Here is a 16,126-nt window from a genome sequence, read left to right as displayed (position 1 = left end):
CAATCAGGCCACTCGGCCACCGTTTCGCAAGAATTGCAAAACAAAACCTACTCATGCCACCTATGTACATACATCCATACAAACACAACAATAAACCCGACCACAAGTATTCGAAATTAATGATCAAAATCGATATGTATAATTGTATAAATAAATAAAGGAATGATTCTATTATTAGGAGAGCATGGAGAAATAATACAATGAATGTTTTTACAATTGCGCATACAGATATGGGTGTAGATACAGATACGAGAACGCAAGTTAATGTAGAATATAGATATACACGATACACAACCATACATAACTACAAACAGTTTACGTGCGTGAATAGATTAATATGTCTAAAACTAAATAACTATAATTGTTCAACTGGGTCTTGAAGAAATTTCAGCGGGATGGGCAAACGCAAATAGATTATTTTGTAGCGTTCGTGGCGGATGCCGCAGTTGCTGATTCGGACGGCGAACTTAATTGTTGACGAAAATTGAACGGACCCATTGATTTTCGCTCTTTTATGCGTTGCTGCAAGGCCTGCAGCAGTCCTATTAGGACATCGTGGTTGGGTATCTTTTTAGCAAAAAGTAGTCTCTTTACAGAATCATCGTACGTCAGCAAAGCCACCATATTCTGCAGTAGGAACCCTTGACAAAATTCTAAAAGTTTATTGGCGCTGTAAACCTGTAGGACGGGAAATAGACACAGTTAGAATTTCACGTTGTTGTGGGAAGTTGACAGCGAATTATAGATACCTTGGCATGAATATACATGGCAACCACATTGTCGATGTCTATCATTTCCGAACACCTGGATTCGGTGTATCGTAGAAGACCTTCCAATTGAAAAAAACTGGCTGCGGCCATTAGTTCCAGTACGTCAGTCTTCGAGACGTCGAGGTTAGTGCAGCCGCCACTATATAGATATTGCATTACCAATTGGAATATGTGATAGCGAATGTCGTTTATCTGCACCGTAGGGATGCTGCTATCGCTCAATTTCGAACTAAGCATGCTCTGGAATCGCGGCGAAGCTGTGACCAACACAATCTTGTGACCATAGAACAGCTTGCCCTCAACCCTAAATTACATAGAATGAAAACAAACACACACACAATCACCCATATATTGTAGAGCATTAGGTAATGGGTACGACTAAGGACTTGCCTGAAAATCACGTCACTCAACTCTGGATTGTTAACGAATTTGGGATCAATTCGAGAACTGTTAATGGGCTGCGACGAAGTCTCCTCAATCGGTTTAATCTGTTGCCAGCCATAACAGGTGGCAAATATGTCCGCCAGCAACAGTGTTGTGCCCTCATTTTTACTATATCTGAATATGTTGAAAAGCAGGGGCAGACACTCGCTAACAAATTGAACACTGTAATCATCGGGACAAACTTGAAGGAAATCCTGCAGAAGTTGATCTATGACACCCTCCAGGCGCAATTCGTGTGCTGCTGCCAAAGCGTGCATCCAACAATGCAGTGTCCATGGAACACCCAATGTTCTCAGTTCAATGGTGATATCTAAAAGTAAATAGTTTAAGATATTCAAGGCCATATATACACCTATAATCTAGTATAAATACCCAAATGGTTGTTTTCCGCACTGTGGTACATGGCTTCTTGCAGACTCTTAATTTGGGTTTTGCTGAGACTTGTGGCAATTTCACTGCTGGACAAACGCTCAGCAACAGGTCGTGTGCTGGAACTATCGCCCTCTGCTAGCATTTCTTCCAACGACAAAACATCTTTAGAACCCTGTGAAATCGGTGTGTATAGTAGCTTCCGTAGAACAGAACGTTGGCCGTGTGCGGCTGCCACAGATATGGCACAATAACAACCTCGTTGAGCTGACCCAGCAAAACTCATAGAGTCCTTTTGCTGTGTGGATAGAAAGGCGTTCGCTCCGTGCAGCAGCAAAAGAGACACTACCTCAATATTTCCGGATCCACACGCTACTTGCAACGGTGTTAGGGTATGTTTGTCTTCGCTTTGTCGGGCGCCTCCTTCCACTTTTCCTCCGCGTTCTAATAAGACACGCAACGCGACATAATTGCCTCGGCTTGCTGCGAATGTCACCGCCGTCCAATGCTGGGTGTCGGGGTGTATGGCGGGATAGTTTGGATTTCCAATAGCTGGTACCTCAATGTTAGGCTCACAGCCAGCATCAAGGAGGGCTTGAATTACTACGTCATCGTTGCGAATACTAGCGATCATCAATGCAGTCATACCTGCATGGTTGAGGGTATCATAGCGGGTCGTGACAGGTAACAGATTAGAAGCTTGGGCTAAAAGCTCTGCTCTTCCAGTCAGCATTAGCTTGAACGCTAACGCAATCGTGGCTCGTTTTCCCAAATCCGTGGTGTCCTCGCACAGGCTGGAGGGCAATGTTGTGGGTAAATGGGGAAAATGCGACTTCTTGGTAGTTAGTTCTTCGTCGCTGCACACTGAACGCATTGGACAATCTACACCCGGTAGGAGAAGTCTGGCCGCTTGCATTATATCGTCTTTATCGATCATAACCGAATTTCGGTACTCGGCGTGTGCTGATGCGACACGTAACCATTCGACCAAGGGTGGCAGAACTACGTATGCTCTCTCGTAACACAATTCCTGAATGTTTTGGGTGCTATTGGCGTTGTTGCCGCTCGCTCCAGCTAATTGCTGTCCCGTGAATTCGCTGTGTTCCAACTGGGAACATCTCATAAAATAGAATAGGGCAGAGAGGGCAGCACTGGAAATGGAACATTGTTGGAATTTCTGCTGTGCTCTTTGGGCGAGATCCTTCAGTTCCGAAATGCTGCCTACGCATGTTGTTAGCAAACACTCCATTGCCACATTGGTGCTTCCACCCGAAGAACCACTCCTATGTGTACCAGATCCCAGTGATGATTGGCTAGCCCATCGCGGCATAGTCAATGCCCCCGAAGCTATTCGTCCTGCGTTAAGGTGGGCAAACGGCTGCAAAAGACCCCACATATCGGCAGATAGTGAGATTGCATGTTCTAGGGCAGCAGATGTTAACTGCTGATTTGAATCGGCGGGGAAACATTGAAGTAGTATCTCTTCCAGGAGATTTTCCATGCCAGCACAAAGATATACGGCAGCGTACTCATGAATGAATTTTCCCAGTCTGGAGTCCGTCATCCATCGGTGGAACCTTCCCACTGACAATTGTATACCAGCTCGAGACGATTTACTTTGCTTAAGTGCGCTGTCACCCGGAACAGCGAACATGGCAGCCGCACGAAGACATGCCTTAATGCAGGAGTCAGCCAGGGCCGGACAGAGCACTATTTTAAAGGCGCCGGCAACTTCTTGTTTGGAGCAAAGACCTAGGTTCGAGGAAAGTCTCTGTATCTCCCTGGCAATGCGCACCAGAGCTCTCTGCAACAAATAGCCCAAACGAGATAAGGCATCGGGCGCCACTCGATCTGCATACTCCTTACAACGTCCGTCTCGCATTACTTTGATGATGCACTGTTGGCTCCAAGGCGGATGTTGCAATTCCACCAAACGATTATGAGAGTCCACCCAGACAAACTCATCGGCACTGGTTACATTAGTATTCACTGTTTCTAAGGAAGCGTAACGGCCCAGGCGTCTAGCCGGCTCCGAGCTTTCCGAACTTATGCTGCTGTAAGTACTGGTACTTGTTTGGGACCTCATGGTTAGTTGTTGTATTGCTAATTTGATATCTTCTAATCCATTGCCACTCCAAGGTGCTTTCGCAGGTGTAGCCCGGTGCCTTGCTCGTGAATGGTTAGTTGTCGTTCGAGAGCGAGTACTTCGATTAGTGACTACTGCAGCCAAACGATCCTCTGGTAGTGGACACAAGGCTACGCCACCGGGTGAGGAACTGCCATGTCCACCAGTATCCGACATACTAGCGTGGCCCGATGATCGATTCTCATCCGAGGAACTGTGACACTCCTTTACACGTTCCAAAGCACGAAACTCGTGATGATGAGTGCGCGTCGGATGATTTCCTTTCGACACATTGCTTGGACTTGACTGATAACTGCCCTCAATCGGTATACCAATGGCAGCCGAACTATAGTCAAAGGCGCTTCGATCCGAGCACTTTGTTGTGCCACACGTATTTGATGGCTGTTGAGATAGGCTGCCACTTAGCATGGCCGGTTGTGACCTCACCGGTGTACTTTGAGCAGTCAGCCGAGAAGGGCCCGATATAGCCCGTTGCGGACCCAACTTGCCCAAATTGTTGCCATTTTGTGATCCTAATGCTCTCATGTCCACCTTCGTTTGGCCATTTTCCAAATGCGTAGGACTATAGGTAGATAAGGCCGAGGCACTGGCCACGCTATGTCCACCTAAATTAGACAGTGGACGTTGTGCGACTTCCTTGGGTATCCGAGGAGCCGGCGTTGCCACAGCCGGGCTGTGAATGCGTACGGTGCTCGTAGAGCAGTTCTGGAAGCCACTTGCATTTATCTGGCCCATATTAGCGCTCGAAGTTGACGTCGCCGGTAAACCAGATGTATATGAAAACGGAGCGCTAGTTCGTTGGCTGCAAAAATCGGGACGTATGTTACCAACAGGTCTGCAAATATACATTGGTTCGGATATATTATTACACAACATATAATTTTACACACCTAAGTCTTAAATTATTCCTTAATCAACAACACATTTTCCAATCTCGGACGTGGTTACGAACCTCGGGATGTGTCAAATATTTGTATGATAACGTGTTATACGCTAAATATTTATGATCAGTGGCCCCTCTTCGCACGTTCCTACTCTTCAAATCATGCTGGAAATGCGTTTAATATCCGCGAACAACAAATAAAAGTAGGAAGAGGTGTGAAATCAGTTGATGCGTCTGCGGATTTCGCATACACCGAACGAATCTCTTCCAATAATTATGAATTTTCCAAATGAAAAATACATCAAAATAACCACCAATTTTAAAACGATTTTATGAGAGCCGTAAGAACCATCATTTATTTTGGATAAAATACGCATGCTTTACAGGCTTGTATGTGCGTAGAATCAAATCGATTATATCGCGAAATTGTCAAAACACCTTTTGCAGATTTTCCAGCTTTGTATGGACTCACATGCCCTGTTTTTGGGTGGATATGAGCATGGCAATGCTGATTAGATACGGCTCACGATACAACTCTTTGAGTGCACTAAATAAAACGTTTTATTACAGTTGAACAAATGACCAAAATTGGTTACGGTTGAAAGACAACTACGAAACCCCGGTTAATAGAGTACGGATATTTGTTATATATCCAGTATTTCATAAGTTCTACATTCTATCAATAGCCGATATTACTATTCAAAGAATGGAAATGAATACACGTTGTACAATGGAACAAAATCTCCTCATCGTGTCCAAGCATATATCTTCGCTATAAAGTCGCATATTAGCTCGCTCATTATTTTAACACAGACCAACAATTAAACGTAAGCAGGTTGTCGCACATTCTACCACGAACGACCAAGTGAAGTCAGGGTACACTGTCAAAGTTATACCAAAACACAACGAGCAATGACCACAGCCTATTCGTCCAACATTTTGGACGTTGAACAGTGGAACAAAATATCTTCATCGTGTCCAAGCATATATTTCTGCTCATTAGTGTATCATAAACCAACAGCAGTTTGTTGCACATTCCACCCAGAAAAATTCAGTCGGAACGGCAAAGTGAGGACAGGGCACAACGACAAAGTTATACCGAAAAAAACGAGCGATGGACACAACTCCCATTCGACCAAAATTTCGTTTTCTACTACACGAACAGAACGCCTCATAATTATGTACATCTTTTTATTGGGCTTGTTTGTCTAATCCAAACAGACAATAGAACTCTTTCTTTTGAGTTCTTTGTTTTGTTGTCTTGATCTAACTGTTCTCTGACTCTGCTTGGGACAATCAAATTTAAATTATGTCACTGCCGTCCCAAGCAGAATGCGCGAAACAGTGGCATATATCTACCATCTTTGCTTGTCTCTACTGTAAACATGACCGACAGAGGTGTCTGCATTAGCATATGAAGAAACTGTTAAATTCTTTTACCGTTCAGTGTGTTGTTGGGATGCCTTTTAATAGTTAACATGCCCATTAAAATTCAGAATTCTTAATAAACAATTTTTTGAGCGGATGTGTATTCGCTACCAATCTGAATTACATGAAATCGGTCACAAGAGCCACTGGAATTTGATGTCGTTGTTCAAAGCAAATCAGGTGAATGGAACTGAGTCCAACATATTAAATTGATGTGCAAAGCGTATAATAAAATTAATAACAGACAAAATTGCAATCATTACGGGCCAAAGTGACAATTCCATCTGGGAATGTACAGTTACGGGGGAAAGGGGGCATGTGAACTATGAAGGTATTAAAAAATATATAAAAAAGTTGTCAGTGCAATTCCTCATTCTTTATTACCGTGCTCGCCAGCCTTGGACGAAACTCCAATCGCCAACACCAGCTTCCGCATCATCCTCATCGCTTTGGTAGCGACCGTCATCGTCGTCATCATCTTCTGTTGGATTGTCCTCATGATCTCTTGGTTTGCCCACAAGGGCTTGGCAAGGCCTGGACACCTTGTCGACTAGAGCAGTAGCCTGCTGATAGTTGCCTTCAATCTTTATATTGATTACACCATTCTGCACACTCTCAATGTAGGGTGGCAGCTCAGAGTGCATTGATGTGATCTCATTCTGCATCTGCGAAATGAGATCGCTGGTATTGAGTTGCAACGCAAGTGGCGTCGGTGTCGGTGACACCGCTTCATCTGTACTGGCCTTGTTGGAGCGGTGAGCTAACGAATCGCCAAAGTAGATTACAACCTTGTGGTTGGGTTTGGGCGGCGTTTGTGGTTTATGGTCTTTCTTTCCGTTGCTGCGAGTTGACTGGGGTGAAGGCGGGGCTTGTGTCACAGGTGTAGGTGATGGTGTTTGGGTTTGGCGCTGACAGAAGTCATAGATCTGGCCAATATCACGTTGTTGGCACATTTCGCTACATTTCAACGACTGTGGTTGAAATGTTTTGATTGAGCTTGTGACCCGCCGACGCAAAATAAAGTTCTCATTCAGCCGGCCCAATATTGATGATGTGAGGGGGGGTCGAGGTGCAGGTTTCTTAACACCCTTTCCCGGCCGAAATCCCCTCAATTCTCGGCATAAACTACAATTACAGTCTTTGGTGCAATACATTATGTTTTGTTCGGTAGTTTCCGCAGTCTTTGGTCTATCTGCTTCAACCTACACACACTCGCTCAAGCTGGAAAATTCTCTAAATACACATAGTTCACATTTCCGAACGGTTTTTTACATTCGTGCCGCATATCCACCATCGGCGGATGATGTAGTACACCCGCCACTTGCCTATAACGTGTGCTTTGTTACCGCTCTTTGCTATTTTGTAAATATTGAATTTAATGTCGAATTACGTTCCATTCATTAATTTCGATTATTACAACACTTCCTGCAGACACACTTCACTAGTAAACGACTGTTCCAAATACAAATCGAAACTACGCTATAGACCGACGATAACGAAATACCAGATGGTCAGAGTGAAAATTTTGAAAACTCGGTAGAATTTGTCGTTATTATTTCTTTTCGTTTCGCTGTTTGCAAGTTCGGTCGTCATACACGCAATTGTCTATGGGCATTTTCCGCGGAGGTCTAGCAATGATAACCTCGGAAAGACTGACGCTCACGAACGATGTCTGAATATTGTTGTATACCAGGTTTTCTCTTCCTTCCACGACAACCGTTCATGACCAGCAGTAAAATGAAACTGAAACTTTATTGCGGCCTAACAGAAGCATGACTTCAATTTTGATGTGGATGTTTGCCAGGTATTTGAAGTTAGATCTTTCGCTATTGAACGCAGCTGCCACAGCCGGGCCTTGCCTGTAAGACGATGAGCTGCGCTGCGCAATGCTGCTGCTGCTGCGTAACATACTAGGCGCTTCAACAACAAATCACGGTACATGAGTGGCAGTCTGTTTGTCTGACAGTCAGTTTTCGGATACTAGCTTTTCAAGCCATCTTCTTGACTTGAAGACGGGCCTTTGTTTCGCAAAGAAAACAAAAATGTTAGACAAACAATAGCGAGAGTATAACTGAAAATGCAAATTGATGTGTAAAGTCTACAACATCCAGATCCACACATACACAGCCACGAGTATACGCTTGAAGAAGGTTTGTTTTCTTCCAATCGTACCAAACTATAATTATGAGGGTTCTAAACTCAATTTCAGAAATAGTAAATACTTTTGTTTTCGAATAGAGGGACCCGACAAAATGCTGCATGTGATGGTTAATAGCATAATTATGGAAGGTATGGAATATATATATATATATATATATATAATGTATCTCATTATATATATATATATATATATATATATGGGAACCACAAGGCAAAAAAAAATCAATGTAAAAATATCTAATTTTTTTCATGCATATTGTCCTCAAGATATGTATAACTATGAATGGTACAACTTATATTTATGGATTGTAGAGACAGGCAACTTCAAAATATTAAAAAAATATTAATGCTTTCGGAATTATTGCCATTTAAATTTTGAACGCTGAATGCTGTCAAATGCACCATTTTACATGATGGATAAATATTGGATTTCTCTTGCCGATAAAATATGGCACATCTTCCCATTTTATACTCTTATTTGTGCATTTGAAGTAATATCGAGCCATATTCGCCAAAAAAAACGTAACCCTCAAATTTGAAATTTTACAGGAGAAGGTTTGTTTTAATAAATTCGGATTTAATAAAGATACTATTTTGCAATTTAGAACTATAGTTTAATATAAAACTAGTTTATAACAAAAAATAGTTATAAACTTAAAAATAATAGCTTTATTTAATCTGAATTTATTAAAACAAACCTTCTCCTGTATAATTTCAAATTTGAGGGTTACGTTTTTTTGGCGAATATGGCTCGATATGCTTAAGAAAACGGTTGATAGATTAGAATAGCGTTTTAGGATCGATTCAGCATGGCCGCACGTTAGTCATTACCCATTTAATTGGCCTTACTGAAAAAAAGTGAATTTTTGTTCCGATTAAAAAAAATTATTTTTGTCCAATTTCAAGTAAATAGCAACCATAGACCCAAAGTATATCGAGTTTACTCTAAATAGGTTCAGAAATGTGAAAATGGGATATAATTGTACCATGATAAATAGGGTACGATAGACACTACATCTGACACTTTACACGGAGAATTGCATAACTCCCGACTTGAGGCTAAAATGACGGGCGTTGAGATTTGCTAAAATCGATTAAAAAAAACTAATATAGTTCAATAACATATTAATATTGACAACTGTAGGAGTTGTTGGAATATTTAGTCCATCATTGTTGTGGTAGATGATTTCATATGTAATTTCGAGACATACACAATATATTCTACTATGGCCCAAATATCAAGTTATCCATGAGGTGCAAGGTAAAATATTTAAAATCAATGGGGACTTTTATATAGTTGTTATGGGATGGTAAATTAATACAAGAGAGAATGAAATATAAAACGCAAAGTTAAAAACGTTACTATAGCCTATATAATAGGTCATTCAGTAAGGCATCTGATGGCCTTACTGAATGAACTAATATACCTACATTTTTTTTTCAAAATATATGAAATTCGAAAAATTACCGTAGTTAGTTTTGACAAAGACATTGATATAATTTTCAACTTGTTTCAAAAAAATATCCTAACAGCCCTACCTAAAATTCAACTAGCTCGTTCGACGTTTTTCACCACAATAGTAGAACACATGTATTTATATGAATGTTACCGAAAAACGTCGAGCGTACAAAATTTCAAGTTGAACAATTTCAAATTTGACAGGACGTATTTTTTTTTTTTTTGTTGAAATTAAAAACAAAACATTCAGAAAATATGAAATTTCGAATGTGAACATAAAATATTTGGATTAATTTAATAAATTTGCAATGTTATTATCCGGTTTGTGTTATTCGTTTGAAGATATGGATCCGACGTATTTTGGTAATACGGCCGTACACAACATTTTGCAAAAGTGGGGAAGTTGCATTTTTCTGTACGCCCCGTCGGATTATAGGTAACGTTGTAACATACACAAAATGTTTATCAAATGTGGTGAAAAACAAATATTTGTTTTGATAAAATCAGTGCTGTGTTTAAATTCTGTTTTACGCGTTCAAAACGTACAAAATAAATCGTTTTTTTTTTCAAAGATATTTTCGACACAACAACAACTTTTGATATAAATGGTCTGTTTCCGTACTGCAAGAATCTACTAGATTTTACTATTTTCTTCGATATCATAAAGGAAAATTCGTTATCGTAGTAAAAAGTAGTAGATTCTTGCAGTACGGGAACAGACCAAAAGTGTAGATACAGGGTTGTGTATTTCCTGAAATTCACCTTCTGGATGACCAGTTATTTGGGCCTTGGTATGTATCACAGCCTTACCTAAAATTCAACTAGCTCGTTCGACGTTTTTCACCACAAAAGTAGAATACATGTATTTATATGAATGTTACCGAAATACGTCGAACGTACAAAATTTCAAGTTGAAAAATTTCAACTTTGACAGAACGTATTTTTCATTTTTTCTTTTGTTGAAAATAAAAACAAAACATTGAGGAATTACGAAATTTCGAATAGAGACTTAAAATATTTAAATTAATTAATTAAATTTTTAATTTTATTTTGCGGTTTGTATTATTCGTTTGAAGATATGGATTCGACGTATTTGGGTAATACGGCCGTACACAACATTTTGCCATAGTGGGGAAGTTGAATATTTTTGTACGCCCCGTCGGATTTTAGGTTGTCACAACGTTATCTAAAATCCATCTATCCATTTCAAATTGTTTGAAAAATAAATTCCATAAAATGTTATGCATGTCCAATGGCATATTTTATTAAAAAATATATAAATCTATATATAAATCTATACTTTCTAACTATAGTTATTTTTTGAATTCAATATATTTTGACAAAAAAAAAAAAAAAAAATCAGCTGGCTTTACTGGCTGACCTATTATATAGACCTTGCAATGTATACTATAATTTTTTATTAAAATTCGAATCAAAACAATATATTTTGAGGGGAGAAAATAAGTTATCAGCTGCCCTTACTGAATGGTCCAACCACACATATGCTTGGCTTCAAAGCAACAGCAAATTTTGAAATGCAGATTGTAAATAAATGGCACTAGTTGCAGACCCAAGGGATAATGGCTTGCTTAAGTATATCTTCATTTTCCACTAAACGTTAATTTCATGGGGACACTTTCTTTTTGGATACACAATTGCTAATTTTAGTGATTGTTCGTCTCTTCTTCTGCTGCTGCTCGATGTCGTTTCCTTTTATTGTTTTTTGAGTCAATTATGGAAAGAAATAATAATTAATTTATTATACAACCGAGTTAAACCAAATAAGTATGGCTCGGTAACTGGCTGGCTGGTTGCTTCGTCGGTCGGTCGCACTTGCTATATCAAATATGAATTAAAGTCCAAAGCAGGGGGAGGGGGCAAGACAACTCTGCTCTGTGTACAGGGAAACAAATGTGATAGTAATTAAACCGAAAAAAGTACACGGCAATATTTTACTGTGAGAATACCCGTCGTAATGTCGACCGTATAACACAAAACAAAAGTACAGGTTATTGTTTTAGAAAATTTAATGTTTTGTTTGCGTGAAAAGTTTTGGATAAGCAAACAATGAAAAGAAAAGTGTTGATAATAAGCACTTTTTTCTCTTTGTCTTCGGCAAGTTCGTTGATATGTACAAGATGACCTGGCCGTGCGGCGACGTTCAAAATTCCCTCCGAATGTTGTGGTAGGTTATATGTTGCACAACAATCACATTAAAGGGTGTAAATGACAAACCCGTTGCTGAGAGACATTTTCAATAATTACCTCCCATAATTACTTCCGACGTTAGGAAATTTGTCATTAAAAGAATGCCAAAGAATGAAAGTAGGAGTCGGCAAAGCCACTACGTACAACGAAATATCAGTGTTCCAAGACCAACCAATGCATAATTCAGTTCACAAATTATACACAGAGCTGGCAAATTTACTTAGGCTAGAGGTACATGGAGGGCAATACTGTGGTTAGGGTTCAGGTTGACGTTGCAGCATGCTTGCAGAATGAACTTGCACAAACATGACACGACTGATATGGAAAAGACAATGAGGTTGGTGGTGTGATTTTAAAACCGACAACTCCCACACTTTCTCGCCTCGAACCATTGTACATATGTACAATATAAATATGCATTTAATCTTAAGCTGTAAGTTTGACGGCGGCATTCATATACAGTGTTTGTAAAAATAATAGCAGAGTCATACATTAAATGTTAATAATTGTTGCTCCTGGTTGATTTTCCAGTAACATTTACTCAGTATGTTCTATTTCATAGAGCAAGCCGTTTCTATTCACTACTAAAGTAAGCAGACAACATCCAGTAATATTTTGCGTAATTTCACTTAAAATGCTTGAAATTTACTTTTGAGACTTATTGAGAAATAAAATTCATAAAATAAAAAATGTGTTTTTTTGCTTTGGTCGAAATTTAAAATTAACGGATGATTGAAATACATCGAATAGTGCTGGATAAATCAGGTCCAGTAACATTCAGTATGTTCCCAGCGTAAAACTGTCAAAGTAGTCCACTCTTTTCGCTCTCTTTTACTGGACCAGAACTAGAGATGGATTTATAAAACAAAACAGTTTTGCAATTGGTATGGCATGGTATGATAATACTAAGTGTATGAGGCGAGCGTGTCGAGCTACAACATTTACATCCTGTATTTTTTGGAAATTCGCCTTAACAGTGTACAAATGACTAGCAATGTTAACAAGTATAACATTAAAACTTAATACAATTTTCTCAAAGCCATTCATTTTACATCTATTGGACACGCATCATTGGCTTATAGTTGTGTCATTTTTGCAGTTGTTTCGACTGATTGGCTACTCAAAGTTACATCACACGAAAAGCAAAGCCCTAGAAGTGCGGCCGTTCGCTGTCAAATGTTGCAGTCGGTAAGGCAGTGTCATAGCTCGTGTTCGATATGGAACAAGTAATATTGGATGCTGCATCGGCGCATGGCTGTAATTGGTGCATGCCTGCTATATTTGAAACAACAACAAAATCTAACAAGCGGTATTGACAATCACACCATTTCGCTGTTTTTAGATCCTTACAGTTGGAAATGTCGTGCACAAGGAATGGAAGCCTGGTCCAGTTCCGTCTTTGTTAAAAGTTCGACCACCATAATACATGGAATGTGATCGACAGATATAGTGCTGCTAAATACACGTCTCTATTATCTAAACAACATCATAGTAGCGCATGTACATACACACGCACACAACACCACAATGGCGATGATACACGCCATTGTTGTTGGCTTAAGTGGTTGTTCGGGCTAGACATATTTATGATCATCACTTTAGTTTCACTCGTACGCAGACCTTGACCAAAATTTGTTTTCACAAATTCTGACATGGAAATCTAAAAACAATTCCTTCTAGTCAAAACAGTATTGCAATCTGTAGGCGTAGCCATAAACATAGACACGCTCTTCGACAAACGCTGCAAATGAAAACTAGTGCCTCAGTCGTCTGAAAGCGCCCTAACGTATGCTACTTTTTGAAGCCAACAAGGCAAATTTGTTTACAATAGTATGGCCTGGTATACTTTTCGGTGTCACTGCGTCGATTTGTAATGACATTGAGATTATATACATAAGGTTGTTAAAAGCTCATAATTACCTTCGTGGTTTTGGCCGAACAATTTCATGATTTGAGTTGGTAATACACAGGGGACTCAGAGCAGCTCCGGCTAGATGTTCCACCCCACCCAGACCTGGATCCCAGCTATGGTGTCCCGCGATATCTGTGGTATTTGCTATGCCAACGTTCGACTTTGTAACAGGGAGATGTTGTTGTTGCTGTTGTCGAGAGTTATTATTGTTGTTATGGTTTATGATACTGCCGCTACCAACAACCATTTTACTATTTGTGGTTGCTGTAGTGCCGACGGCGCTGCTGCCAGTGCTGACAGCGGTCGTGGTAGTGCGAACGGCAGGTAAAGGTACATTCTGCTGCCCACAGATCTTCGATGGAATACTATTGTTGCCGATAGCCACACTGGGGGACGATGTGGAACTAGTGGCATGCGATTTGGCTGTGGAAATATTTGTGGTGACGGGAATATTATCGTTCACTTTAGTTCTCAGCTGACCCTGTTGCGCAGCCGTTACGGGGCTTACGGTTTTATTGGATACCATTGAAGTAGCGGCATTCGTCAAGTGAGCTGTAAAAAGATATAAGAAAATTAGTGCTTGTAAACAGACTGCATTTCCGAAAAATAAAAACTAGCGCCGTAATTAACATTTTAAAATCAATTTCAAAAAAAAAAAAAACACCGCTTAGTGTCGACGCTCGGTAAGACAATTACTCAGTTTAACCAACCCGGCATATACCGAATTAGTGATTGTAAACAGATCTGCATTTCCGAATAATAAAAACTAGCGCCGTTAAAGTGTAATTAATATTTTAAAAACAACGCTTAATGTCGATGCTCGGTATAACAATTACTCAGTTTAACATACTCGGCATATCATGGTATAATAATAGAAGGTAACAGCAAGTGTTGTTGTACAAAAAACGATACAACAACCACATGAAAATTTGTTTTTGTAAGTTCTACTAGTGTCAACTCATTTGACAGAAAAATGTAAATAAACAAACAAATGATCATCAAATTATTATTTTTTTGAAAATGAAATATTTTCGAATCCTCAAAATAAAAATTGAAAAACATGAATGGAAATCTATCAAATTTATATTTCTATCTATTCCACATCTTTCCTCATGGTACAATTATAAAAGGTAACAGCAAATCCCAGCGGATTTGATTCCAACGTTATACTAGTGTCAATATGAATTTGACAAATTATGTTTTTAAAAATTTTCATATTTTCAAAAAATAAACTATAGCAAAAATAGATGTCAAACATTTAACAAAATGTTTTACTATTTTCTTCGATATCATAAAGGAAAATTCGTTATCGTTGTAAAAAGTAGTAGATTCTTGCAGTACGGGAACAGACCAATTATATTAGTTTTACAATATATAGGGAGACAGAATACAACACCATTTTGTTAAATGTTTGACATCTATTTTTGCTATATTCCCAAATCTGCAGACGATGGAAAGTATAGAATCAGCGTTTTTACCGGTTTTAAAACCATCAATTGGCATAAGAATTCCAATTTTATTAATATAAAAGAGTAATAATCACGCGTTAACAACTATTCATTACCAAATCAAAGAAATCGTAACAGAAGCTCGTTGCCCTTTGGTTTACAATTTACTTCCATTTCCTAAAGGGAAAATGTGAAGCAGCAAATCCCTTTGCAATGAAAAATTCCTAAAAATTTGCATGAGTTATCTCTACATATGGCAATGACTAAATTGGAGGAAAGATCTGGTAGCTATATAATTATAAATTTGCAGGATTTTCATTCATGTTTTTCAATTTTATTCGGAAAATTCAAAAATATTACAATTTAAAAATAAATGAAATTCAAGGTCTACATATTAAGGCCATCCAGTAAGGACATCTGATGTCTAAATTTTTTGTCAAAATATATGGTATTCAGAAAAATAAGTTTGCTTTGACAAAGGCATCAATAACATTTTCAATTTGTTTTAAAATTATCTTAAATGTGGTGAAAAGGTACATATTTATTAAAATAAAATCAATGCTGTGGTAAAAATTTGTTGTGCGCGTTTCAAAAGTGCAAAATAAATCGAAATTTTTTTCAAAGATATTTCGCCACAACAACAATTTTTGACAGAACATGTAGATACAGAGTTGTATATTTCCCGAAATTCGCCATCTGGATGACCTGATATGAAGAATAAATTCGAATTTAATGCGTACTCAATTTTTCTGATGTCACTTTTAAAAACATAATTTTACACATCGAAATTGACACGAGTATTACGTTGGAATCAAATAAGCTGAGTATTTCATTTACCTTGGTCCTGATTTATATTAGGCGAGTTTACTTGCGGCAATTTTTATCGTTCTCTTTTGAAC

At 38.9% G+C, this 16,126-nt stretch overlaps 1 protein-coding gene across 1 annotated transcript; it reads right to left on the bottom strand.

Annotated features, from left to right (window-relative positions):
• Window positions 1-414: 414 nt before the first annotated feature.
• LOC133331889 (ankyrin repeat and BTB/POZ domain-containing protein 2) lies at window positions 415-7,197 on the bottom strand. Its single transcript, XM_061540279.1, has 5 exons — window positions 6,425-7,197; window positions 1,587-4,564; window positions 1,161-1,524; window positions 750-1,074; window positions 415-678 (listed from the first exon to the last, which is right to left on the bottom strand). The coding sequence occupies exons 1-5, from the start codon at window positions 7,192-7,194 to the stop codon at window positions 415-417; spliced, it is 4,701 nt and encodes a 1,566-aa protein (XP_061396263.1). The 5' UTR covers window positions 7,195-7,197.
• Window positions 7,198-16,126: the final 8,929 nt, after the last annotated feature.

The sequence above is a fragment of the Musca vetustissima genome, unplaced genomic scaffold (assembly GCF_032173495.1).
Source record: "Musca vetustissima isolate MV318-11 ecotype Yass unplaced genomic scaffold, APGP_CSIRO_Mvet_v1 utg24363, whole genome shotgun sequence".
NCBI lineage: Eukaryota > Metazoa > Arthropoda > Insecta > Diptera > Muscidae > Musca > Musca vetustissima.
This window is presented reverse-complemented; position numbering and strand designations above follow the sequence as displayed.